The sequence below is a fragment of the Strix uralensis genome, chromosome 1 (genome assembly GCF_047716275.1).
Source record: "Strix uralensis isolate ZFMK-TIS-50842 chromosome 1, bStrUra1, whole genome shotgun sequence".
Classification (NCBI taxonomy): Eukaryota; Metazoa; Chordata; class Aves; order Strigiformes; family Strigidae; genus Strix; species Strix uralensis.
Window position 1 is genome coordinate 2,030,961 of NC_133972.1, and position 18,745 is coordinate 2,049,705.

At 40.8% G+C, this 18,745-nt stretch overlaps 1 protein-coding gene across 7 annotated transcripts in view; it reads right to left on the reverse strand.

The window, feature by feature from the left end:
- The window catches only part of LOC141941907 (meiosis-specific coiled-coil domain-containing protein MEIOC-like), a 35,611-nt gene that overhangs the window by 14,357 nt on the left and 2,509 nt on the right, over positions 1–18,745 (reverse strand). For 2 of the 7 annotated variants that reach the window (XM_074864958.1, XM_074864916.1), the window contains 3 exons: positions 11,816–11,947; positions 4,688–4,854; positions 410–511 (listed from right to left, as the gene is read on the reverse strand). In XM_074864958.1, the coding sequence (XP_074721059.1) occupies positions 410–511; positions 4,688–4,854; positions 11,816–11,947 (401 nt within the window). Of the gene's footprint in view, positions 1–409; positions 512–4,687; positions 4,855–5,079; positions 5,168–11,024; positions 11,075–11,815; positions 11,948–17,018; positions 17,213–17,658; positions 17,722–18,041; positions 18,085–18,745 lie in introns of those variants that run through there. The other 5 variants (XM_074865156.1, XM_074865092.1, XM_074865273.1 and 2 more) reach the window with 5 other exon arrangements.

The following is an 18,745-nucleotide window of genomic DNA, read 5'->3' on the forward strand; positions in this document are numbered from 1 at the left end:
TAAATGAGTTCAGTGAAATCTGACTACCAATGCCATTCTCTAATGTTTATAATATGTATATTCAGAGCTGCAGAGTTTATTTGATTTAATAAATATTTTAGATTTGACTGTATTCAGTCAGCTCCCTACTGGTTAAAATCAGATTTACTTTTTTCCTCCCCTAAATGCTGTAGGCTGATGGAAGACTTTAGAAAATTTGCATTTCTAACCATTTGTTGCCTTTTTTTTTTTTTTAATGGCAATTGAAGTAAAGAAGAACACTTCTATATTTCAAGGAAATTTAGAAGACCTTTGTTACTCAATTTTGTGAAATAATTCCAAATGTGTATCGTATCTGTGTGACAAAGGATGTAAAAAAAAAAACCAAAAAACCAAACACACAACATAAGAACTTTCAGAACAAACTTACCAATCTGTAACTGGTTCTGGCTTGCTTGGCTCCTCTAAAATGCTTGACACTAGCCCAAACATATCAGGGCCACTGCCAGAATAAGAAAGATTTATTGGTGCCCTGAAAAACCAAAAAAGTCTAAATAAATAAAAATCTCTTTCTCCTAAACAAAACAGGCAAGAAGAAAACTAAAGCATTAAACCTGTAATTTATTTTAGCAGCATCTGCTAAGCATTCTGAATCTAACTGTATTCTCAACACCCATACACACAAATCTCTTCCGTTTGTGAATGCTATAGCCTAAATGAAGCACAACAATCCTCCTAACCTCTTGCTGCACCAAGCTGTTATGTGAAGAGACAGGAGCTGCAAAAGATTTTCCTTTCTTTTCAATCAACATTATTTTAAAGACATTTCTTCAAATCTTGACTGTCTCCTTTAGAGGAGAAATATGATCAATCTTCTCAAAATCTTGAGGATTCTGATTTTTCTACTTCCATAGTTCAAAAACTATTATTTCAATCTCAAAAGAATTAAGTTATACCTAAATTGAACTACTTTTTGATCCACTTTTATAAAGGAATTGGTCAAAACTTTATTAAATATTCCTGAGAAACACCAAAGGTGTTCAACCATCACTACTCTTACACGAGCCCAACTTTTATCTTTTACTTCAGGTGCAAAATGAGAGCTTTACAGAGCTGTCTAATGACACCTAACTCTTACTCAGAAGTTAATTAAAAACAGAACACTGTTAAGATCTCCTTCCCTCTAACATGCATTGTTTTGCTTCAATAAATTTCACTCATCATCCTATTCTCATTCAGCTGATGAGCTTTAGTGTCCCTGAAGATCTCTCAGTCTTCCCTGGTGTCAGCTTATCCAAACTACATTGCCTGCTAGTGCCTCCACATAATTACTCACATGATCTTGCCAATTAACAAAGACTATAGAACGTGGGATAAACTATTAAGACTATCAGTTTGTTAATCTCTAGCCACAGTGAAAATTAGCCATTTACGCCTTACTAGCTTTTAAGAGCTCACCACATTTTGACTTCTAACTACGCCAGTTATTTACTTTGTGACCATTCAGTTTCCTCTGAAAGGAATCTGGTCTGTGATTTTGTTTAGGATATCCCTAAGTGCAAAATTCATTAAAATGTTTTATGGATGTGGAACTGTAACTGCTATTTGATAGCTGGATCTCTTCTGTGTCTTTGTCAGATGGCAAACTTTTTATTTTTTTCTCTAAGGAGGCCTATTTACTTCCAGTTTCTGCAACCAACTGGAAACCGTAGATGAAAGGTTGTGGCATGGAAATTAAATATAAAATTACTGGCCATCTTAGAACTGTGGACAGAGCAGCAGGAAGCTGGGTGGACTACAAAAGAAAAATCCTAGGAAGAACAAGCACAGGACAGCAGCAAGTCTAAAACTGCCCAACAAATTTTACAGACTAGACAGAAGTGAGATGAAGTGTTCAGCTGTTTCATCTGGTACTGAAGTGAGGAACCTTAACAAAATGGATGCAAGACAACTAAGAGAGACACTGGTCAGGCAGGATAATGCAATAAAAAGGTAGGCTCTCAGCAGGAGGGGCTCTCAGCAGGAGGGGCTCTTGAGATAAGGAAGGAGCTGCAACTACCGAGTCCCAAGATAAGGAATGGGGACTCATTGAAGGCTAAGTTGTCATGACTACAGAAATACTAACTAGGTGAAAAGTCACGAGAGGAAGAGGAAACATCTTCAATCTTCATCCTGAAGACCCCCGCCCAAGACCACCAGGAGCCACTGCGCAGGTGCAACAGAGAGACTTGGGGCAGGATTTATGTTAATGATTTCTCAAAACTAATTGCCATATCTCTCCCTATTCTCGGAATTATAATGAATATGGAAACACTTTACACTATAGAAAGGAGCCGCTTTTCGCTCCAAGGGGTGCACGCTTGTGGAGGAGCCATCCCCCGTGCACCCAGCACTGCAATAAGAATACCTGATTTCTAATACCCTGATTCTGAGTCTTAGAAAGTTCTTCCTCGACCAGCTTTTCAGTATCATACATACAGCAGAAACACTACAATACGATTCGAGGCAGGAGAACCTGAATTCATGACAAATTCTATTTCTTAATGCAGTCACTTGTTCAAACAAGGGACTAGAAACACCTCCCTGCCTTGTGTCTCAAGCCAGTACTGTTCACTACCAGCAATCTGAAAATTCTTGGGAATGAAACATGACAGGAAGCATCCTGTATCGTAAAATCTTGATCCACCTGAAAGGAAGGATACTTCCCATGAAACATGCTGACACACGTGGAAAAGAAGTCAGCGACATTCCTGTCTTCTGGTCTCCAAATAAACTGTCCTCCATCAACAACAGGACAACCAAAGTTAAAAACAAAAATCCCAGTGTAACAGGCCTTCAGTTTTCTCAACTCCAAGGTAGGCAGCTATTATCCTTTCTGGTTTGGTACCAATAAACACTTGCTGTAAAAAGCCCTCAATCCTGCAGCATCACGGAATCAGATCTTTAGCTCCTAGTGCCATAAGACAATCTATTGCCTACCAAGGCAGAGCAGCATAAAAAGAATCCATGAAAATAACCACCACAGGGGAAAGGCAAAACCACACCAAATTGCTTGCAGCTATACCAAATAGAATACGAATGTCCAGCCTGACACCAAGTTTGTGGCAGTGAGCAAGCCTCCCCCTGCAGATAGAGAAGGAACAAGAAACAGGATGAAGGAACCAAGACCTACAGCTCCTCAGCAAAACTTCCAAGGTACTGGTGGGAAGAGGAGGGTTGCGGAAGATGAAAGAGCCACAGACAAATGGAAATGGTACCTTTGCCACATCTGTATCCTGTTCCAGCTCTTGTGATTAACCCGAGAACTGAAGGTGCGGACATGGCTAGCTTTTGAGGACAGAAATTAGACAGAGCTATTGCCTTCCTTTGGGAAGTGTCCTGGTTTTGGCTGGGACAGAACTTATTTTTCCTTCTTAGTAGCTAGAATAGTGCTGTTTTGGATTCAGTAAGGGATGTGGTATGATAAGAATGTTGATAATACACTGATGGTTTTAGCTGTTGCTAAGAAATCGAGGACTTTTCAACTCCCCATGTCCCGCCCGTGTGCAGGTGCACAAGAAGCTGGGAGGGGGCAGAGCCAGAGCACCGGACCCAAACTGGCAGATGGAATATTCCATATCATACAATGTCATGCTCAGTACAGAGATGCAATATTATGTTTCCAACACTTGACATTAAGACAGACAGAAGAGAGGGGGAAGCCTAATATGAAATCATTGTTTACACATTTCTAAAGCTGGTATATTTTTAACATTACAATTTCAACTGCTATACACAAGCCATAAAATGACCAATACAAAGGAGAGAAACAATTATTTCAGTGGGTACCCCCTAGGTTCTATAATCATTCCCTCTTCCTTGCAATCCTCGTGTCATTCATGATTTTATAGAAATCATTCCCCCACAGAGCTGACTTATCAAAACCAAAGAGGAGGTTTATTTACTCTTCACTGACATGGAAGCTTTCAAACCCCTGTCCAGCCTCGCTGCCCTTCTCCGTACCTTTAATAATTTTACTGCATGATTAAGACTAGATGATCAGAAGTGCCTGCAATAGTCAAGACTTCAGTAGAATGGATTTCTCCAGAGGAATAAAAATGTTTCATGATTCAAGTAACAAAGACCCTTTGCATGCAATTCAGCACCCAAAATGGCAAAATTACTTTTTTAATATAAAATCGAACTTGAGTGCATTATATCAAGTGCACAGTAAGACAGTAGGGTGGCACATTTTCAAGAGTAGCTGTACACGTATTTATGCTTTCAGTGGTAGAGGTATCACTTACACCTGACCTATGTCTAACACTCTCTGCATTGTTCATGTTCCAGGAAATAGTCTACATTATCAAGCAGGATCATTACGAGCTACGGTACTGAGAAATAGAAGGCATGGAAGAGTGGGGTTTTTTCTCCCCTGAAGGAGTTTTCAATTACATATAGCAGTTTCTCATTTCATTCCCTGAACTTAGTACTGTTTCCAAATTTTAAAGCATTTTTACATGTAAACACACACATCTACACACACACAGACCTCCGACCTTTTTTCACAACCTCTATAATAACTATTATACAGCAAAGAAAATTTATTGTCTAGTTATCCTATAAACTCTTCCTAAAAAGATCCGGAATCCCATTCGTTCTGCTCCATAACATTTCCATTTCAGTGTTCCAGAACACCAACGTAAGATTATACCAAGAACACTCATACCGTTTCTTTGTGCAGTCTTGAAAAGAAGTTTTTGAGTCAATATCCTCTCCATGTGCTGACCAGTCGCTATACAGACGGGAAGATTCTAGTGGAGGCGGAGTACTAGTAATTGCTCCTAATAATGGGGAAAATAATTGAGTGTCCATTTTTTGTTTCTTGCTATTTACCTACATTGAAAAGAGAAGGAAACATGTTTAACATTACAAGTTTATGTATATGAACAGTAAAGGCAACAAAGCAAACCCTTCCTTTTATATCTTGAGCTAAATAATTTTTCAGGAAAATGAAATGTAGCTATGACAAAAGGATACAGTCTAAAACTTGTTCCTTCCCCTGCCTTAAAGTAGTCCAAATCTGACAAATGTATGAAAATAATAATTAAAATTACTTACTATACAATAATAGAAATTCTCTACAGATTTCACGTTGTAGGTGTTTGCATGTCACGTTCACAAGCTCAGAATCTTCTAACCTATACGACTGGAAATGCACATGTTACAGACACACACATCCCTTCTGAGAAAACAAAGGGAAGAGCGATTATCCCTGCTATATCCCTGAAAACACAGAATATTCCAACAAAAAAAAAAAATCACACGGTAAGCAGGGAGGGACATCTGTAAACTTCACAGAGCAAAATGTGGGTAAGAAAATTAATCTGTCTTTAAGTACTGGTCCAGAAAAGACTATTATAGATAAATTATTTATTCAAAGAATAAATAATAGGAAATCTAAGTAACATGGGGAACGAGGTATCTCAACTAGGAATTGCCACAACAGAACCTGTGACTGACAAAGGTTTAGGCAGAATATCAGAAACCTACTTTGAGTTGGAAGGGACCTCTGGGGTCATTCTAGCCTAATTCCCTGCTCAGAACAGACCCAGTTAGATCAGGCTACTCAGAAACTTGCCCAGCTAGGTTTTGAGATCCCACCACTACCCCTCTGGGCAAATTCTTCTAACATCTAACCGCTGTCCTGGTTTAAAAGAAAAAAAAAAAAAAGTATTGAAAATAGTCTCGACCACCTTCTCTACAACCTCCTGTAAGGCGGCTCTGCACACCCCTAAGATTTTCCCTTTCTCTTCTCCTGGCTGATCAGACACAGCTCGCTCAGCCTCTCCTTGGACATGCTGTACCCCAGCCCACAGTCATTTTGGAAGCCTCTGCAGGACTCACCCCCAGTACCCTTCTTGCACTGGGGAGCCCCAAACTGGACACGGTATCCAGTCTTACAAGGGCAGAACAGAGAGATTGTAACAGCCCTCAGCCCACTGGCTATGCTCCTGCTGAGACAGCCTGGCATCAGGGTGGCCTTCTCTGCTGCAAGGCCACACTGCTGATTAACATCCAACTTGACCACCAGGACTCTCTATCCTTACTGATTAACTTCTGCAAGTTTTGACTACAGGAGTAAAACCTCAAGCTTTCTTGAAAAAAAAAAAAAAAAAAAAGCAAACAAATTTTATGATAGAGATCTAACTAGCTGCCCTTTAACTCTCCTAAGTAAAGACATCCAGTCAAGATGGAGTACTTGTGGTTCTGAAAATAACATTTGGGAGACTCAGAAAAAAACAACCAACCCTCAAAAAACCGAAACTAGAACAACAAAAAAAATCCAGACCTCCCAAAACCCCAGATGCATCAGTAGCTGCAAGAGGCTGTGGGATCAGATGCAGACTGAGCTGACTGTAGCATCCAGCCCTGTGCTTTACACCTTCCTGAGGAGGCCAGTAACTACCAAAACTGCCTTAAGGAGAACATTTAGCAGCATCTGTTTCCACCCAATTCTAGAAGCTTTTCTTAGTGAACAGAGGTTCTTATAAGCACATAGAAAAACACCACTGCATCAGTTTAAAAGAATCTATTGAGGGGATTTCCTATGTCAAGACATATTTCATTGAAGATGCTTGCCTTTCAGTTTCTTTGAATAGTTCAGCCCATATTCCTGAAACAATTTCTGAATCTGTTTTGTGTTCTTGGCCAAAAAATGGTCAGTAAGCCAAGTCAAAAATGAACTTTTGGGGGGGGAGAAAAAAAAGGAATTGCTTCCTTACAAATACTAATAATCTCCACCTTCAGTCCCCAAAAGCACATTAAGTTGCCACCATACTGCCTGTTAATATATGGACAGCAATGCCTGGGAGAAACTGCAGATGAAATGACTGCAAGTTCCAATATATTTACACATAACCAAGACCAATTCTGAGGCCATGGGACAACCTGGAGGTTGTCGAGGATCCCCAGCTTCACTTGGATGTGTTAGTCATCAAGGTTAACAAAAGCAACAGGTTAACAGAAGGTGATGTTGTGCATGTCACTCCTCTAGCAAATGCCTCCTGCTAAGCAGGTTTGTTGTCTTTCCAAGTCTCTCATTACAGACAGACACACAGAAGGGCGAAGTGCTTGGAAGTTAATGAACAGGAATTTGCAGAGCTGCTGCTGGCGGATGTCCTGTGTGTACAAGGAAAGGTTCTGAACATACTGCAGAAAAAAGTATAGTTAGCTTACTCTAAGGCCCTAACATGCTGAACTCTGGATACCTGGCTGCTGAGGATAGAGAACAAGAATTTTTCATTAGGGCTATGAGGATAAAATTAACTTCTGTCACGTCATTCATTGTAAATACAGCTGGAATAGGTACAAAAAGCCAGCTAGAAAAAGAGCTTTCATCAGGATGGTCAAGCTAGCCATGGACTCAACACACGAAACCATCTCCTAAATCCTTACTGAATAACTGCAGAAAAATCTCAACCACGTTCTTATTAAATTCCTTTAAAAGGCTAAAAAAAATGAACACGAAAAGAACAAATAGTGCTACAGTGATGACTGGGTCCCCATACTTAAAAACATGTAAACTGATCTACTAAACTCCTATTTTATTGCTTCCGAGATAAAAATTGCACTGTGACTAGGAATCATCTTGCCAACTCCGTGAGACTGGTGCTTACTATTGGAGAAATACCTGAACAAGCTGATAGAAAAATGGAGGGTTTAAGGGAAATGTACACTATCTGAATATAGCCTTATGCGTTCAGTCTGTCTAGAGTCACTTTAAAAGTGTTTTATGGCTAGAGTTTTAAAAAGTTATAGTTAAGTAAATTAAAAGAACAAAACTTCAATATTGATCATTTCACTATCTCATGCCCCGTCCTTTTAAAAGGGAAAACGCTAAGTTAATTTAATTTTTCTCCCTCCACTCTTTTCTCAAAAGTGGAACAGTAAAATCTTGCTTACTACAAATCCTCAGCTGGAATTTGATTTAGGTCATAGACTCAGAAGATCTCCCTTCCTCGGTCTTGTCTGAAAAGGCAGTAAATTACCTGGCCAAGTGTGCTCCTACCATGAGCAGGACAGAACAACCCTTTAGTGAATTTTTTTGAATTAAAAAAGTTTACACTGAGGGCTTACACTTGCTATAAACTTGTCTTACACATCCAAACAAATCCCTATTAAATAACAGAATTAGAGGTACTATAACCCTGTAGAGGGTAGACCCATAGTCTGTAACATTCCATACAAACACACTGTCAATATCTGTATCATTAGAGACACAAACAACTTTCTGACCCAGTGCTCATGTGAACCCTCACCCTGCAGAAGAGCTTGGTGGTATCCAAATTATCTGCTACAAAATGACTTCTGAACCACACACAAGTATCATTTAGGAAAGAAGTAGCTGACCAAGGCCAAAATTTTAGCAACATTTTAGCAGTATCAACAAACACATGCCAATGCTGGGGCCCTGGTCTTGTTTAGTCTGCTAAGAAGCAACACACAGAGATAAATTATGCTCCTTGGCCAGGGTATAAAATACTTTTGCATAGATTAAAAATAGGATCTGTAACTAATGGATTTATCTTTCCTTTTCAGAGCCATTAATCACCGCTAATGTGAGTTGTGCAGGACAATGTGACCAAAGATCAGTAAAGGAGGTACTTCATGTACCCTAGATACATCCTCGTCACTCAGCACTTCCAAAACACTGGAGTCTGTCATTCTACCTAGCGAAACAGAATCTCAAAATAACTGAGAAACTCTTGTCTGTGCTTTACGTACGAACCATTAACAAGTTACAGTAAAAAAGAAAAAAGGATAAAACAGTGTGTTGTCTCCCACTGCTTGCTTTAGTTTCAAAATTCTTCACTGAGTTTCAGGCAGTAGTAACCTCCGTAACTGGCTTTGCAAAGAAAGACTGGCTGCGGAGGCACAGGCTTGTTTCGCTCAGAATCCCAACCTTAAAAATCAATGAACAAAATGCTGTCTCTCAAGAAAATTTAAAAAATAAAATTACAAGTCCTACAGTCTTCAGTAGGGCTTTTACTTCATTCTTTCCACCCTGCAAATCATGGGAAAGCTGCTGTTCTGACTAAAACAACAACAAAAACGTATGACATCTAAAACCCTGATCCGTTATCTCAATGATTTTTTTTTCCTTTCAAAGCATAACACGACTCAGCTTCTGTTCTCTCCTGTAAAATGGAAGCGCGCATGTACTAAACTCTCTCCCTGCATACCAAACTGAACATGCTTTTTTCCAAGACATCTAACACTGTTATTAAGTCACGTCTTATCTTCAAATGTACACAGAGGGCTTTTAACTTCCGCAAGTAGCTCATCACAGCTGAGGAGTAAGCAAACTGAAGCACCGACCAAAAACATTTATTATTTCCAAAAGCTTCACGCTGTTCTTTGTATTGAGAAGCTTGTCCAAAGTTTCTTTTATTTGAGGAGAAATAAATGAGTAGAATTTCATCAGTACGATGTTAACATTTCAACTATAAATATATATGAAACTGAACAGTACCAAAGCTATTAGCTATATTGTTATGGTATCTGTGACATGAGTCCTGTGCTCCGCTATACACTGACTCCCTTTTTGCTACCTGGCTCCTCTGTGCTTCTGCTTCGTCCAGGCTGTGTACTAAGGATTTGCTGTGATGACATAGATAGCTTCACTGCTCCAGCAGCGAGGGCAAAGACCTTGAGGAAGGCTGTTACTCCCTCACCCCTCCTACTGCTATCCTGCCCCAATCCAGTGCCAAGCTAGCACAGCTGCCAGGCATGTACAGGCAGACAAAATCTACAGATCTTAGTAAAGGACTTGATAAACAGTAAATTGCATTGGGAACAGAGAATCCTGCATGGCAGAGATCTTGGAACACCAGAGGCTGGAAGGGACCTTTGGAGTCAAGGCCCCTACTCAGAGCAGGTTGCTCAGGACCTTGTGCAGTCGGGTGCCGAGCACTGCCAAGGATGAACAGGACAGAAGACACACAGAAGTGCCAGCATGCCTGCCCTGTACCTTCAGACACACACGAGACAAATTTTCCACAGAGAAAGGTTTCTGCCTCACCACCACTGTTTGAGATGGGCAGCCAGGAGACAGATCTATGACCTTCTGCAAATCCTCTGTCCCAAGATTTAACAGCACTGTGAATACAGTCAAAGACTCAAATATTATTTGTCATTACTAGAAATATTTTGTTTCTTGTGTTGTCCACGTAAGTACCAGAAACAGTTCAAGACTGTAACTGTCTGTTCTGAGATGGTAATAGCTGCTGACAGAACAGCAAAGCTCTTCAGGCAGACTGGAAAGAGCTTTAGAGACTGTCACAGAGACCATTACATCATGCCAATTGTACAAAACCTTTGCAGTGATGTTATGTACATCTGGGGTAGCTTGCTGAACTACAGCATTAGAGGACACAGGCAAAAAATTCAACAAGGTGTCGCTCTCCTGTTTGGAGGCGAGAACAGTCTATGGCTTATATCAGACTAACAGTTCTCTGACATGATATATTATAAGCTAAAAAATAATGTAATCAGAGCTAAATACTTGCTTCATTATATAACTGGAAGAAATTAATTTTATTGACAAAGTCCCATCTTACAGAAAGTTCTTGATCTTCCAAAAAGCATTTGAGCTAAATCAGGAAAAAGCCTTTTTACAGTCAGTTATGCTGAAACTGGAGGAACTCACTGCTACAGAGCACTGCTCGCAGATGCTTTTTATAACCATCTATCATAACAGCAGTAAATGACAACACTGCACAGTATTATTACTTCTATACTGAGTGTATTCTTCTCTAAATTTCTTGTCAGGATAAATATTTCCTATTTATTTCTTATTTTTCTTGGCAAGATAAAGCAAACATAAGAAAAAGCATTGTTCTGGTTTTTTGACTTAAGACTTCTAGTAACACCTACCTACAGCTGTCTTAACCTATAGCACACTGAAACCGGTTAACCCATTCGGGATGCACTGCTAGTAATTCTCTGAAACTCATGGATAAAAAAAATAAATCAGGATTCTATAAATTGCCTTCTTGGGTTACCTGGGAAACGAACCACCAGAAGTAAACAGGTGACAGGGATACGTCAAAAACTAAAACCAGGGGAGAAAATAGGTCAGTTATTCAGCTATCTCTTAACATCAGGGACAAAATGATAAAGATGGCAGATTACTGGAAACTTCCTTCTAAATCTCAATTTCATATCACGGAAAAGGCTTGCTGCAGCAGCAAAGGGAAGTGTTCCTTCTCAGTAGTCAAAGAATTAAGAAACTTTTTTTCCAAGAAAAAGGAATCAAGTCTGTCAGACCTCTCAAACAGTTGGGTCAAAATCATATGAAAAAGCACCGCTTAAGGCAGGGCAGGAGAAGAAGCACATTTATGAGATGTCTGTTCAATATATGGGTTCTATAGAGTAAATTTAAGAATATAAATAAAGTCTAATACTATTAAGAACACTCATGGGCTACTGGGCCATTTCTTTTGTTTGTTTTAAACACTGGCACCTAAATGCATTCATTTCATGTAATCAAAGATTTTTTTTGTCTGTGGTAACATCCAGCAGTTGTTCTTCAGAAGACTTTGTGGTCAGTCTCACAAATGCCCTTGACACTCAAAGCCAGACTGACTGAGGAACTGCTGACTTCCATGAATCGAGAATTACTCTCCTGTACTGGCACAAATAGTGCAAGCTGCTCCATATGTAATGTAGCATTCTCTTCAGGTGTTGAGATTTTTTTGTTATGTGGTTATTCAACACATTTAGTTAGAAAACCCAACATATCGTACAAGTATTTATTTCTGTTTACCTAAGGAAATTCACTTTTTGAACTCACCTGTGACTTGTAATGATCAGGGGCGGCACTTTGTTTGACCATGTCCTTGTTAATGGTATACAAGTTCCCTTCTCTGAAGTATGCAGCATTGCTGTGCAAGCAGAAATTTAGATTCTTGAGGACAGACTTAGCCTATTTAAAAGAGGGGGAAAAAAAAAGCAATAATTACCACGTCTGTCAAAGTTGTACTTATTATACATGAAACTCACTTCTAGCAACCCCTCATTGCTCCTCCCACCATCCTCCACGTGGCACCACCCGCAGCTCCTCCAGCACCACCTACGTCACACACATTCACAGAACATGTTCACAGTGACGATGTTGCTTTATTGCTGCGAGATCCCACATGACAGAGCAGCTCAGCAGATGAGAGCTGCGGACCACAGGTCGTATGGAGTCCCAGAACAGGTAAGCCAGCTGCACCGTGCTGCACCTAGGATCACGCAGGCAGAGGCATACAGCCTGGCAAGCCTCCTCTGCAGCTTTATCCTGTCACACAGGTCCGCACCTACCACGCCAGTACGTAAGCTCACCCCACGATCCTGCTCAACAGCACACATCTGCCACAGAACCGAACGTGCATCCCCGTCGCATGACAGGACACACAATCCACAAGTATCTGGGTGTGCACCCATTTGAGGGTTCCACTCCATCTCCAGACTCATAGCTTCCGCCAGCCGCCAAGGCAAGGTTGGCTCCTGCCTCACACTGCTATCCAAAACCAGGTGAGATAAAAGCATGTTCCCGAGAGCGCTCAAAGTAGAACATGGCGATTCCGGAATCCTTCCCTGTGCTCTCCGCACATCCATTTAAACCTGCTACAGTATAACCTCCTATGCTTCCCTTATGGAAACGCAGATTATCAGGCTGCCGCATGCCTACACTTCGCACACAGGCCATTCCTCCAACGGCAGCCGTTTGCATTACATGACACAGCAAAAGTCTGTGCATTACACAGGTGTAAGGCTTCATCTTCATGGACACGAAGCTTTAATTGGTGGAAGCAATGAATGGGGAAGGGCTGCTTTTACGATTAAGATAAATCAAGATGAAGCGTGCAACAGCTGTATAATTATATAAACTGATAAATTCTTAAAACTTAACAAAGCACCTGCTCTTCTCCTGAAGTAGTAAGATGACGTCAGACTATTCCCACACCCAGCTGTGGCTGACTTACTCTGACCTGTTGAATGGGAGATCTAAGGATTTACCTAATCTGATGTCCAATCTGAATTCTGCTACAATGATTTGTTCAACCCACAGTCAAGTCCCTGCTCTTCTCTTTTCCAAGGGTCTGCTGGAAGCACTAAGAGCTGGAAGAATTAACCCATTTCTGGTAGACACTTCTGTCAGGTTTCCTACAGCATTTCCATCCCCATGCAGCAAAGAAACAGGCTCAGGCCGACAGGAAAGTCTGCAGCCAGGAATGGGCTGCAGAACAGTTCAGTGAAATGCCCATGTAGGTATCTCAATGCTTCTGGGAAGTGCTGAGCTTGCTGCTCTTATGCCAGTTGGTCTTCAGTGCATGTACAATAAACCAGCCGTATGGCAAGGGAAGAGCTGCAGTAACACAAGCCTCGACGCTGCAGAAAGCTCTGTGGCCCACACAGATGGGATGATTAGGCTTCTTGTATTTAAGCTAAGATAGTGGGCTCTGCAGTGAAATGACTCAGGTGTGCACAACTGCTCCTGGGTGCCAGTTTTATTACACAGTTTTCTTTCAGAAGGGATGACTAGTAATATCTTTATACCACCCAGGATGATTTGTTCAGTCAATACGTGTCTAAACTACTAACCTTTACTGACTGCGATTTATGTCAAAGCAGACTTAACAAAACCTATTAATGATCTGGCTAATCACTACCTCTGTGACACAATGTAACCATTCGCAACTTTAAAAATAGGTTTCACAAAGTTGATGTCTGAAACCCCAATCAACAATCCATTTATACCTTGAAATAGGAACTACTTCAAATCATGGGAAACTTCCAAGGCATTGCAGGTGCTGCATTAGGCTTGACAACCTATGTAAGAGACCAACCGAAGCTTAAAATTTACACAGCTGTTCAAAAAAAGGTAAGAGTGCTACCTCTGTGCTCCAGTCAATACACCCTCTTCCAGAAAAATGGATCTGCAATGGTAACTTCCTGTGGCTGTCACTTAGCTTTTAGGGGTTGATATAAATACATGTTTACTGCACTGCTAGTAAATAATTCATTCCGAGAAAGGCCTTTTGGGATATCTTCAGGATATGAGGGTGCTACGTTAGAGCTTTAGTAGAAGCCACTGCTCTAGTCAAAGCAGCACCGCCAGTGTGCATTGCATTAAGTTGACAAATTTAAAAAAGTAAAAAAAGGTTCTGATTGAGTACTTTAATATCACGTCCTGAATTTGTAAATAGTTTTATTTTCTTCTGACGTTGTTCAAAAAGAACTCTAAGCAAAAAGATGAATGACCACAGCACAATGCCAGAAGGAAACAAATTGTTCCATCAGCAGGGAAAACTGATGACTGCTTCCTACACGTTCACGCTCCAGCCCAAGCTCATCCTAAACAGCAGCAGTTTCCCTTCCGCATCCTCTTGGTCTCCCCAGTCCTTCCCTGCTCACCCTAACGGCAACCAGCTCAGAGCCCACTGTAATGTGACTGGATAGGCAGGCCACGCGGAATGCTTCAAATCACGCGGAAGCCTTTCTCCCTGCGAGGCCAGAATATGGATCTCTCCTCTGTGAGGCCATCAACTTCCACGGCATTTACCGAAATCCATTATCGCTGAGACATCCATCCACCTCTCCCCCACTGTCACTGGATTTGATGGATGGTTCAAAGCTTACTGGGGGAATGACAGACTCCTCAAGAGTGTAACCATTTGATAACCTGAAAAAAGCAATCTCCCTGGTCTGTCTTAGGCGTGTAATGCCCACTCATCTTCCCATCAATGCTTTCTTAAATTAACACTAGACACTTTAAATGAACCTTGTAAATAGTGAGCCCTCTCCACACATGTATAGACACTCTACTAATTTTGGTGCCTTCCACTCCCACATATCCTGTCCCTTGGTGAAGACAGGGATAATGTTCTCCCCATATACATACGGACACACACACACACTTCTCACAGTCTTCTTGCACTGACCAAACAGAAGCCATAGTAAATATGAAACTTCACTTTGAATTATTCCTCACCTATTAATGGGAATGTTGCTAATCTGAATGCCTGCTCTTCAGAGTAATACAAATAGTATCTTCAAGTGGGTTTGTATTGCACCTCCAGACAGACACAGCATGCACGTGTACACACACTGATGCCATCTCCTGGAAGAGTATTTAAGTCAGAGGTTTTGCAATTGCACGAGCTACAGTACATCTAATCCTCCAGAGAAAAAAGAGACAATTTGACAAGTTACCTTAGTATTGCAGGGAGATCATGAGGAAAGCCTAAAAACTCCACCTACACTACCTGAGGGCTTACAAGTTCCATAATCAAGCTACATGGGAAAACTGCTGTTATGTCTGAAGACCCACACTTCTCTAAAACAGCTTTTTTGAACTTCTATATTTAGGCCTAACCGCTTTACAAAGCTACATGGCAGAAAGTTCATTAGGGAAGAGATTCCAATCTGCTCCTCAATTCTACCTTTATGAAGCATTATCCTTGAAACAGTATACCAGTACCTCTCTGAGGTGCTTCTTCCTGAGCCAAAAAACCCCAAACACATAGAACATTTCTGCAACATTTATATTAAAACTTAGAATGTCAATGATAAGAAAGTAAGCATAGTAAGCACTTGGGACACCACGCGATACACATTTATCCACCAGGAACTGTGGTTACATATGTGCAATTACCATAATTTCAGCCTTCCTAAAGTCAGTAATTTCAGAAATTCAAATTTGTAACCTCCCTGCTTACTGCAATTCTTGCTTTATTAATTTGAAAAAAATAAGGAAAAATTTGCCAGCAGGCAGCTTAGAAACAAAGCCCTGATCTGCAATTCATTTAAACTATTAAAAAAAGTTACTGATACTGTTTTTAATGATAGATTTTTATAGATCTACACACTCTAACTGTGGTCCAAAACCCCAAGTACTTTGAACACTGGAGTCCTATTATTTCCAAGTACTTTTGCATGCAAAAATGACTGAAGCCTCCTGCCCTTACTCTGGAGTTTCAGAGGATGTTTTTTTGTTTATGAAAGCCACAAGACCCTAATCCCCAATTAAAAAAGTAAAAACACCCTTCATGAAACATTGACATGAAGTTGCCAGTTGTAAATGCAGAGAACACAACTCAGCTGCAACATGTCATTATCCAAAAGTTCAAATTCGGGACTGCTGAGGGAAAGTCTTACGAAGGCAGGGAAAGACAGCTACTCTGATGCATCGACCACTAAACAGCCTCTGACATTCAGAATACCTAGTCAGCAAATACACGCTGAAGTATCTGAATAACATATTCATGTTCAATGCAGGCTCCGTGGAAATAAAAGGGAATTTAAAACCTCTATATATTCACCTTCACTTATAATTATTAGTACATGCCACACTTCAGTGACTCCTGGTAGGCAGGGAAACACAGGGGACTATTAAACAAACAGGTATGGAGTTTTTAACTGAACTTCCACTCACTTTTGAGTCAACTAATCCAAAGATAGTTTAAGCACACAATTTGTAGATTATGTCCTTTCAAATACACGTTTCTGTAAAACAGGATTATTGGTATTAATATACTCTCAGTAAACCTTCTCGTTCAGGAATATAAAATTCCAACTGAATTACAAAATATTAGTCCATCTGTCAAAACAAATCTGGAAAATCTAGTACAATTTAAACTCCACTAAACCGAAATGTCTTTCCAAATATACTTTTAAACAAACAAAAATGCTGAAATTGTCAGTGTGTCAAAACAAACTCTTTGAAGATACAAACTAGCATACGTGGCCAAATAAACAGAATTTTTTAAATCAGCTGCACAAGGGTCTGTATACACTATATATCATTATATACAGATCTGTATATTAATTTCATTGGGACTACCAAGAGTAGACATAGAGCTACTCTTCCTACTTGATCAGCTCCTCACTTTGTGAAATTCAAGTACTAAGTAGGTATCTTCAAGATTGCAAACTTCAGCAAACACTGTCACAATGCCATTTAACAGATCTAAACGGTTTCTAAAGAGAAATGAAAGGGGATTTATTACCTGCTTGAGAAGTTATTACATTTCTCAGTGAAAGGACGACAGCAAGTATTCCCAAGTTTCCCATCCACTTCGTAAGTCTCTCCTCATTGTCCCTATTAGAAGAGTTTGGTGGTCAACACGAAAAGACATTCATGTTTGGAGAATTATGTTTTTGTCAGGCGCTCACAATACACGGTCACTTGAAAGGCTGGGCGCTATCAGGGGAATAAATCATTACACTTACTTTAAACTACAGCAACCTAAGCAAATATTACACTGCAGAAATCACTTTGCTGGATTGTTTTCCAGCGTTCTAAAATATCAGTATTACTCCAGACACCTAGCACCTCTCCTGAAGAACAAAACCCACACAAACCTCCTCCTGCTGCAAGAATCAACTTCCACCAAGACAAACCTGCAGGGATGTTACCACCAGCCACTGCCTGCCTGCATTCCTCCCACCCACACAGGCGACTGGGGCAGCAAAGGCAGCCCAGGCACTCGAACATGCCAGTTGTACACACCAGAGCACTGCAGCAGCAGCTGATCCCCGGGGCTTCCAAGTCCGGTGGCGTAGCCCACACGGTGCTGAACCAGCGCTGCCACCGCACCTCATTTACCTCCCCTAACTTGGCTGCCATGGGACACACACGCTACACACCTCAGTTACTACACGCACACCGAAACTGTTGCCAGGCTATGGGTAGCGTCTCTCCTCCACCCCTTGAAGCTGCAAGACAAAAACAGCAGAAAGAAGCAAGCAGATTTCAGGCTGTGGGCAAGGAAGCAGCCCCTCAAGACAAACTAGCAGCGCTGGCATTAAGCAATTACTCCACACAGCTATTACTAGACAGAAGAGTCTCTAAGCTGCACCAACACCACAAGAAACAGTACAAATTGCTTGCCCTTAAATGTCACCTCATGTTTTCTTCAGATACACACCCTTTCAAATACCTCTGCAGCAACTGAAATCCTCCCCTAGGAAGCAAAGATTTCACACTGCCAAAGGCCCTGCTACAGAAGTGAAAGAAACACCAAGCTTACATTTTTGGTCGTCTTGCTTTACAACCAGTCTCAGCCATGTAATGTCTGATGTCACTGGAGTACCAGTATGTGGAAGTACTATGGGAATTGTAGTCTTTCCTCTGTTGTGCAATAGCTACGAGGTACGGGATGCAGGACTGCAACTGCGAGCCTTAGGAACTGTCTCCTTCACACAGAGACTTACAGGGCTGCCTGGGAAATACAGCTGAACTGCTTTATTTAGCCAGGAAACGCTTCTCAGATGGGAAAGAAGAAAAGCGTGTAGGAGGTTTTGAAATGGACCTTCGCTTCCTTCCCACGCAAGAAGTCATCTCCAAGCAATTATTCTCAGGTGACCCCATACTTCCAAAACCATTTAAGTGGTAATCAGGAAGCACAACCCAGCGAGGAAATTTTAACTGCTACAATATACGTACAACATAACAACATCGTATTTAACAGTACAAGAGTTCTCATGACAAGCTCATTGTCTCTTGTACTTCTGGGGGTTTGGTATCTCCACATGAAAAAATAATTCATTGAAATTAATGTTTTTTGTCAGCGGTGACGGTGCACCTGCCACTTTTGTACCTCTCTCCCCACTGAAAGCTCTCATTTGGATCGCCTCAGCTAAGCAACTATGAAAGACTTGCACAGAGTGAACAAATCAAGCTCTGTGTTTCCCATAACAAAAATTAAAAATAAAGGTTATTTTATTTAAAGGC